At 41.9% G+C, this 9,561-nt stretch overlaps 1 protein-coding gene across 2 annotated transcripts; it reads left to right on the forward strand.

Annotated features, from left to right (window-relative positions):
- Positions 1-8: 8 nt before the first annotated feature.
- Positions 9-8,864, forward strand: LOC139419125 (UPF0462 protein C4orf33 homolog). Of its 2 annotated transcripts, none has more exons than XM_071169075.1 (6): positions 9-391; positions 3,828-4,014; positions 5,324-5,384; positions 5,472-5,523; positions 6,136-6,335; positions 8,137-8,864. In XM_071169075.1, exons 1-6 carry the CDS (start codon positions 311-313, stop codon positions 8,228-8,230), a joined length of 675 nt encoding a protein of 224 aa, XP_071025176.1. In that variant the 5' UTR covers positions 9-310; the 3' UTR covers positions 8,231-8,864. The 2 variants fall into 2 exon arrangements, with proteins under 2 accessions (XP_071025176.1, XP_071025177.1); XM_071169076.1 differs by having other exon boundaries at positions 34-282.
- Positions 8,865-9,561: the final 697 nt, after the last annotated feature.

Raw genomic sequence — 9,561 nt, forward strand, 5'->3', positions numbered from 1 at the left:
GTTTAAACCTGGCATCAATCAATTAGATATGAAACGCCATTTCAATATGTAAACAAATGTACTTCGAGACTGTTGTACTGGGTTGCGTGCCAACTGATTCCGTAATTATTCCACCCAAGAACATCTGATAGGGAAGATATATCGTCATATGATCATACCAGGAAGTTGATACTCCATTGAAAGTGTATTATCTCTTTGGCACGAGCTACTGTATGTATTTTGATAACAAGCTAAATATATAGGCATCACACCAGCGCGCAACTGGATTAATATTCTTACAAAGTAAGTAACGTTAGCCTTCCTATCAGTCATGATGCACCGATCGTGGACATCGGTGTCGCTAAAAGCGGTTATCTTCCTCTATGTACTTACATGCGCAGAACTTAAAATGGTAAGTTTAGTACAAGTTTTATGTTTTCCAAATTACTGCATTGTGCCATACTTATGCGGCTACTACGAATAACACTGCTCTTGGTCTACCATGCTGGCACCAGTGTGCAGGGCAGGCTTATTTTAGCCTGGTCTCAGACGTGTTAGTAGGCAATAATATTTCGTGTTTTCAGTTGTGTCATCAGAATCAGTAAATCGAAGCATGTTTTTGGACTCATTCAGTAGTTTTTTATTTGATGAAGTAAAATCCTGTTTATTCCTAAATCATAAATTGGAAAATTATAATGTTGATGTTTCAAGGAGTGTATTCATTACGCAAACCATTTACCGTTTAAGAACCAAACGGAAGCAAACAGGGGTAATCATTTCCCAAAATTGATCGAGTTAAAATTGGACAAATTCATCCCTCCGTTTCGTTCCATTTAAGAAACGTTTTGCTACAGAATCGGCGTGATGAATATGCCCCCGACTTTAGATTTTTAGCCCAGTGTCAAAACACCCGTTTTAAATGTCCAAAATAATAATCATGATACGCTTCAATTGTTTGTGATATTTGAATACCAAACATTTAAAAAACGCCCTACACACGTGTCACACCTATATTTTGCTAAATTAGCACCTTATAAACTGCACACGACAGCATTTACCAAGAGGCCATTCTATACTAGTATGGATTAGCTTGTTTTACTGTAATCAATAATGCGCGCAAATGAATCCCTGGATATTGTATAGAAATCAATGGAACGGGACAATAACCGCGGCGAAATGTAACGTTTGCGCTCGTCTAAAAGACAAACCATATCGAACTTGGGTATACAACATAGACCTGTCGAGAGATGAGAACATGTAGTAGCCATGTATGACCTAATCTCCCTGTGCGACAGTGTTTAACAATATTTGTTTAACTAACCCAAGATAGACAACCGCCTGACGTTTCCAATGGGAGCAAATTAATCACAGTGGGCAGAACTAGCAAGGAGGTGGGCAGAGCCATGCACGAACTAGCGAGAGCCAATTGGCGCGTTCTAGTTTATTTTCGTTAGGGAACGCCTACTTTGCAGTCTTAAACAACGCAATTTTCAGAAACCTTGGCAACGGGTGAAGTCTACTCTGTTCGAAACAGATTTTATTTTTGGAAACAAAAAACTGTATTGAGATCAAATGTTCCATCAATGAGAAAATTAGCAGAATATCGTCCAAGACCCTCCACCATCCCCCAAACCCCTTCCAAACCCCGTCCAATATCAATGACCTTCCACTTGAATCTTTCCCTCTCTTCAACATACTTCTAACAACACATGCTCCACAATTTCATCGACCACACACTCCAGATACAAACCATTCGCATGCTTACCAACCATGTAATGACGAGTTCAATGTGTGCGCAATCGAGCAAACACAATCTAATCTGACCTTTGAGTCTTGGTCCAGCGACCTTTGTTTGGAAGACATATAAAAGCCAGCCCAGAAGAGTCCCATCTCTTCTGCCACACATCTATCAGAATGGCTCTGATCTTACATTTGGCCTCACTGCTACCCAGTAGAACATCAATATCAAACATGTCTAGTTTTAAAGCCCTTTTGGCTATCTGGTCTACAATTTCTTTCCCTTCCACACCCAAATTGGCTGGGATCCAACGATTCTCCATAATAACATGAATGCCTCCAAAAAGTAAGTAACTCCTATTAGATTTGTCAGATGATAAACTATTCAACACAGACAGGGGATCTGAGCACACTGTAATTCTGACAGGTTGAGCGTCCTCCAGCCACAGTGTTTCCGGTAGACGGCCAATAAGAAAAGAGAAACAACACTTTTCTGATTGGATCATTTCAACGAATCACCACCTCACTGGTAGATCTACATAGTGACAGGGCTTGACTGTCTTTGGCGATAGCTTGACTTTCAAATCGGTGTATTTGTTTGTGGCCAGCTACTTTTATAAAGAGAGTGACACGATTTTTCCTTGTAGTTGAGTTTGAAAATGATCAACTGTGTTCAAAGTCCTGTGACGGACAGGCACGTATGATAAAATAAATGATACCAAACCATGTATACAAATCTGTTTTTAAGCAATCGATTTAGTATCATCTTGATGACTGTAAACGTGTATATTAACATCACCAACCTGAGGTTAAAAGGATGTGTAAATCCACTCCATGTATCCGTTGAAAATGCAAGCTTGTGTAAGATAGTAATACCAACTGTCCACATTAGGGGTAGTTAGCACAATATAAAATAATTCTATATGACAAAATCAAAAGCTATTGCAACAATTACACCTAGTTCTCACTCGTATAACCATTTGAGTGAGTAAAGAAATGCTCTCGAACACAATTTAGCCCCCATAGTTCCATTTAGCCTCCATAGTTCCATTTAGCCTCCATAGTTCCATTTAGCCTCCATAGTTCCATTTAGCCTCCATAGTTCCATTTAGCCTCCATAGTTCCATTTAGCCTCCATAGTTCCATTTAGCCTCCATAGTTCAATTTAGCCTCCATAGTTCCATTTAGCCTCCATAGTTCTATTTAAGCCTCCTTAGTTATATTTAAGCCTCCTTAGTTCTATTTAAGCCTCCAATAGTTCCATTTAAGTCTCCTTAGTTCTATTTAAGCCTCCATAGTTATATTTAAGCCTCCTTAGTTCTATGTAAGCCTCCAATAGTTCCATTTAAGCCTCCTTAGTTATATTTAAGCCTCCTTAGTTATATTTAAGCCTCCATAGTTATATTTAAGCCTCCATAGTTCTATTTAAGCCTCCAATAGTTCCATTTAAGCCTCCTTAGTTCTATTTAAGCCTCTAATAGTTCTATTTAAGCCTCCAATAGTTCTATTTAAGCCTCCAATAGTTCCATTTAAGCCTCAATAGTTCCATTTAAGCCTCAATAGTTCAATTTAAGCCTCCATAGTTCCATTTAAGCCTCCATAGTTCCATTTAGCCTCCATAGTTCCATAATTAGCTCCATAGTTCCATTTAGTCTCCATAGGTACATAATAAGCTCCATAGTTCCATTTAGTCTCCATAGGTACATAATAAGCTCCATAGTTCCATTTAAGCCTCCATAGTTCCATTTAGCCTCCATAGTTCCATAATTAGCTCCATAGTTCCATTTAGTCTCCATAGGTACATAATAAGCTCCATAGTTCCATTTAGTCTCCATAGGTACATAATTAGCTCCATAGTTCCATTTAGTCTCCATAGGTACATAATTAGCTCCATAGTTCCATTTATCCTCCATAGTGTATGCAGCAGCCTGAATGTTTGACTTCCCTAGTATTGGTGCTGCTGTCAACTCCTGCACTCATTGTCAAGCCCGGGAATGAACATGATATCACAAACAGATCTGGGACTTGGCTGTTGGTCTTTACACAGCATAGTCTCATCCCATTGTAAATACAAAACAGCAAAACCCATAACCAATCGTTCTCTCTGCCAGACTGAGATGGAGTTTGTGATCAGCACCACATGGGACAGCCTTCCTGTGGATCATGACCCTGTGAAGGTGACGTTTTCTCCCGGGGATGGAGGGATGAAGATGCAGGTGTCTGCTCCCTTCTTCAACAACCCTCCTGGTCCCTCCGGCCCTCCAGGACAGCCCTTCCCTGGCCTCTGGAACTATGAAGGTGGGTAGAGAGAGTTATAACAGGACAGCCCTTCCCTGGCCTCTGGAACTATGAAGGTGGGTAAAGAGAGTTATAACAGGACAGCCCTTCCCTGGCCTCTGGAACTATGAAGGTGGGTAAAGAGAGTTATAACAGGACAGCCCTTCCCTGGCCTCTGGAACTATGAAGGTGGGTAAAGAGAGTTATAACAGGACAGCCCTTCCCTGGCCTCTGGAACTATGAAGGTGGGTAAAGAGAGTTATAACAGGACAGCCCTTCCCTGGCCTCTGGAACTATGAAGGTGGGTAAAGAGAGTTATAACAGGACAGCCCTTCCCTGGCCTCTGGAACTATGAAGGTGGGTAAAGAGAGTTATAACAGGACAGCCCTTCCCTGGCCTCTGGGACTATAAAGGTAAAGAGAGAACAGGACAGCCCTTCCCTGGCCTCTGGGACTATAAAGGTAGAGAGAGAACAGGACAGCCCTTCCCTGGCCTCTGGGACTATAAAGGTAGAGAGAGAACAGGACAGCCCTTCCCTGGCCTCTGGAACTATGAAGGTGGGTAAAGAGAGTTATAACAGGACAGCCCTTCCCTGGCCTCTGGGACTATAAAGGTAAAGAGAGAACAGGACAGCCCTTCCCTGGCCTCTGGGACTATAAAGGTAGAGAGAGAACAGGACAGCCCTTCCCTGGCCTCTGGGACTATAAAGGTAGAGAGAGAACAGGACAGCCCTTCCCTGGCCTCTGGAACTATGAAGGTGGGTAGAGAGAGTTATAACAGGATAGCCCTTCCCTGGCCACTGGGACTATAAAGGTAGAGAGAGAACAGGACAGCCCTTCCCTGGCCTCTTGGACTATGAAGGTAGAGAGAGAACAGGACAGCCCTTCCCTGGTCTCTGGGACTATGAAGGTAGAGAGAGAACAGGACAGCCCTTCCCTGGTATCTGGGACTATGAAGGTTGAGAGAGAACAGGACAGCCCTTCCCTGTCCTCTGGGACTATGAAGGTAGAGAGAGAACAGGACAGCCCTTCCCTGGCCTCTGGGACTATAAAGGTAAAGAAAGAGAACAGGACAGCCCTTCCCTGGCCTCTGGGACTATAAAGTTGGGTAGAGAGAACAGTGGTGGTTTGTTCTGGTCGTGGGGGTAATTGCATAATCATAACTATTACTACCATAATAATTGTGAAGTGAATATTGAATGTATCGTTGATTGCTCATTTTTTATGTTGTTTGTGGACGTTTTTTCAGTCATCCTACTTTAGGCCACTAGGCACAACAAGATGGTTTTCAATGCGTATAATATAACCCTTTTCATGTTATTTTTCTACAGTGGTTGAGGCGTTCTTCCTGGACAGTACTACTGTGAACTATCTAGAGGTGGAAGTGTGTCCGTAAGTAGAGCCGTTCTCTAGAGGCGTTGATGGTCTGATTGATGGTTCTCCAGTAGCACTATACTGATTATTACTCTTCTGTTGCAGACATGGACAACACTTGGTGTTACTGCTCTCTGGAAGAGGTCACGCATTCATGGTAAGTGAACACCCTCACATCCTCCCTATGAATGGATGAATGACTGGATGGATGGATGAATGACTGGATGGATGAATGAATGAATGGATGAATGAATGGATGGATGAATTAATGCATGAATGAATGGATGGATGGATGAATTAATGCATGAATGAATGAATGCATGGATGAATTAATGCATGAATGAATAAATGGATGGATGAATTAATGAATTAATGCATGAATGGATGGATGGATTAATTAATTAATTAATGCATGAATGAATGGATGGATGCATGAATTAATGCATGAATGGATGGATGAATGAATTAATGCATGAATGAATGGATGGAATGTATGAATTAATGCATGAATGGATGGATGAATGAATTAATGCATGAATGAATGGATGGATGAATTAATTAATTAATGCATGAATGAATGAACAATGAAAGAGTACAATGTATTACACTCATATCTTATAAATATTTAGTTCTGCCCCAATATATTTCATCTAGTTATATTCACACAGACTTACCTCTATTTTGTCACTTGCCCTAACAGTAATCTAAGGGTCCAACAGATACAGTCATCAGTTTGGTTTAAAACCAAATGTTTTGTTTTTGTTTCCAGCAACAACTGCCCCTGTCGTTCACAGCAACCATCACAGGAAACAGGTGGGAGGGTGAGGCTCTTCTCCCCTGGTGCTACTTCCCCCCTAACGTGAACAAGATGAACTCGTACGCCATCCACGGGTCCGGTGCGGGGCGTACCTACGAGTCCCTCTACCCCGTCCCCCAGGCTGACCTCGTGGAGGGGCAGAAGCCCAACTTGTGAGTCTGTTTATTGCCTTCAGAAAGTATTCACAGCCCCAGACGTTTTCCACATTGTGTTGTTGTTACAGCCTGAATGCAAAATGGATGCTTGCCGTGCTTCTACACCTGCATTGCTTGCTGTTTGGGGTTTTAGGCTGGGTTTCTGTACAGCACTTTGATATATCAGCTGATGTACGAAGGGCTATAAAAATACATTTGATTTGATTAAAAAAACATTTTTTGTCACTGGCCTACACAGAATACCCCATAATGTAAAAGTGTAATTATGTATTTTTATTTATGTTTTATTTTTTACTCAGTTGCCCGAGAGGAAGGAAACTGCTCAGGGATTTCACCATGAGGCCAATAGTGACTTTAAAAACAGTTACAGAGTGTTCAATGGCTGGGATAGGAGAAAACTGAGGATGGATCAATAACATTGTAGTTACTCCACAATACTAATCTAAATGACAGAGTGAAAAGAAAGAAGCCTGTACAGAATAAAACATATTCCAAAATCATTCATCCTGTTTGCAACAAGGCACTAAAGTAATACTGCAAAAAAAAATGGCTAGGCAATTAACCTTTTGTCTTGAATACAAAGTGTTAGGTTTGGGACAAATCCAGTACAACACATTACTGAGTACCACTCTCCATGTGTTCAAGCATAATGGTGGCTGCATCATGTTATGGGTATGCTTGTAATCGTTAAGGACTGGGGAGTTTTTCAGTATAAAAAATGAATGGAATGGAGCTAAGCACATGCAAAATCCTAGAGGAAAACCTGGTTCAGTCTGCTTTCACTGTGAGGAGGGTTCATGTCTGTCTGTAGAAAAGGAGGGTTCATGTCTGTCTGTAGAAAAGGAGGGTTCATGTCTGTCTGTAGAAAAGGAGGGTTCATGTCTGTCTGTAGAAAAGGAGGGTTCATGTCTGTCTGTAGAAAAGGAGGGTTCATGTCTGTCTATAGAAAAGGAGGGTTCATGTCTGTCTATAGAAAAGGAGGGTTCATGTCTGTCTATAGAAAATGAGGGTTCATGTCTGTCTGTAGAAAAGGAGGGTTCATGTCTGTCTGTAGAAAAGGAGGGTTCATGTCTGTCTATAGAAAAGGAGGGTTCATGTCTGTCTATAGAAAAGGAGGGTTCATGTCTGTCTGTAGAAAAGGAGGGTTCATGTCTGTCTGTAGAAAAGGAGGGTTCATGTCTGTCTGTAGAAAAGGAGGGTTCATGTCTGTCTACCTTTCTTTAGTCAGAACACAGTCTCTTCCTTCTTCAGACACACAATGTTCAAGGCTGAAACTCTTACAGAGCATTTTTCTGGAGAAGACTGCATTGCCGACTCTATACAAACACACACACACTGCCAACTCTACTTTTAAAAATATGTTTAGATGACGGAGATAAAGCCTACTCCTCTGCAGCATAACTATTCCGTGTGTGTGTGTGTGTGTGACAGAGACACCTCTCCACCACTGCATAAGTATTCCGTGTGTGTGTGTGTGTGTGTGTGTGTGACAGAGACACCTCTCCACCACTGCATAAGTATTCCGTGTGTGTGTGTGTGTGTGTGTGTGTGACAGAGACACCTCTCCACCACTGCATAAGTATTCAGTGCTTAGATGTGTTAGTTGTCAGTGGACAGATTCCAATAGTCAGCCCCATGTTTTATTACACTGAGAAAATTACATGCAAATTCACAGGTTTCTGTGTGCGGGTGTGTGTGCGCGCGTGTGTCTCGCAAATTCACAGATTGTGTGTGTTACCAAACTGACAGACTGCACTTTTCTCTCTCTCTCTCTCTCTCTCTCTCTCTCACGATGCAGCCACCTCTTGGAATATTTCCAAGACTTTCGCCTGCAAAGCATCATGGGAGGGGACTGGGTCCAGCCTGAGTCGGATCTCTGGAAGGGAAAGTGATGAGTCGGGAGAACACACACACTGGAACACACGCGCGTGATGACAGCGGGTGCGACCAAAGTCACGGAGGAGGAACGATCGATCTTGATTAGTTAATGATGTCAGACTGGATGAAATATGTTACCAGTTTGTCAGATGGTATTAACACCTCACCTCAAACTGCCTTTTACCAACTGCCAGAGGCCTGGTTCAAAACACACATGAAGGGGTTTCTAGTTTCTATTTTTCTATGAATGAAAGTGAGAATCAAAGTGTATTATATCTGTGCTTTCTGTTTTATAGATTTATGCCTTTTTCTCTGAAATGAAAGACCATTGAATTTGATCATTTTCAATGCTACCTCCAATTCATGGTGGGAGTATCATTGTTATTCAATTAGATGAAGGCTCATCATGACGAGTTTACACTTTTGATTCATGGTTTCGTGCAATGCATTGATCATCACACACCAATATGTCTGTAATTCATCATTGCGACCAATTCTACTGTGCTGAAGCTGGAGTAAGGCTGTTTTGCTTCAATTACTCCCGAGCAAATGAAAATGGATTGTCTGGCATCCCAAATGGCATCCCATTCCCTGTTTTAGTGCACTACTTTTCAGAAGTAGTTAACTACATAGGGAATAGGGTGCCATTTGGCAGACATTGATGCCAGACATTGAGATAATTAGTAGTCATTAGATAACGGCCATATGTGCCCTTTTTTTGTAATGATGTTAAATGAGCTCTTGGGTCGTCATTACTTCTGGGATCCATATAGGACTGTTGTCTTATGGAATGTTAATGTACGTAGATGGGCTGCAGCCTATCAAATAAATACATTAAATAAACAGTGTCCCATGGAGCCGTGTCATTGATGTGCTTCCCACTGACACGTTCAGACAACTTGAACACTCCATATGATGTGCTTCCTACTGACACGTTCAGACAACTTGAACACTCCATATGATGTGCTTCCCACTGACACGTTCAGACAACTTGAACACTCCATATGATGTGCTTCCCACTGACACGTTCAGACAACTTGAACACTCCATATGATGTGCTTCCCACTGACACGTTCAGACAACTTGAACACTCTATATGATGTGCTTCCCTACTGACACGTTCAGACAACTTGAACACTCCATATGATGTGCTTCCCACTGACACGTTCAGACAACTTGAACACTCCATATGATGTGCTTCCTACTGACACGTTCAGACAACTTGAACACTCCATATGATGTGCTTCCCTACTGACACGTTCAGACAACTTGAACACTCTATATGATGTGCTTCCTACTGACACGTTCAGACAACTTGAACACTCCATATGATGTGCTCCCTACT

This window comes from Oncorhynchus clarkii, chromosome 10 (genome assembly GCF_045791955.1).
Source record: "Oncorhynchus clarkii lewisi isolate Uvic-CL-2024 chromosome 10, UVic_Ocla_1.0, whole genome shotgun sequence".
NCBI classification, from domain to species: Eukaryota; Metazoa; Chordata; class Actinopteri; order Salmoniformes; family Salmonidae; genus Oncorhynchus; species Oncorhynchus clarkii.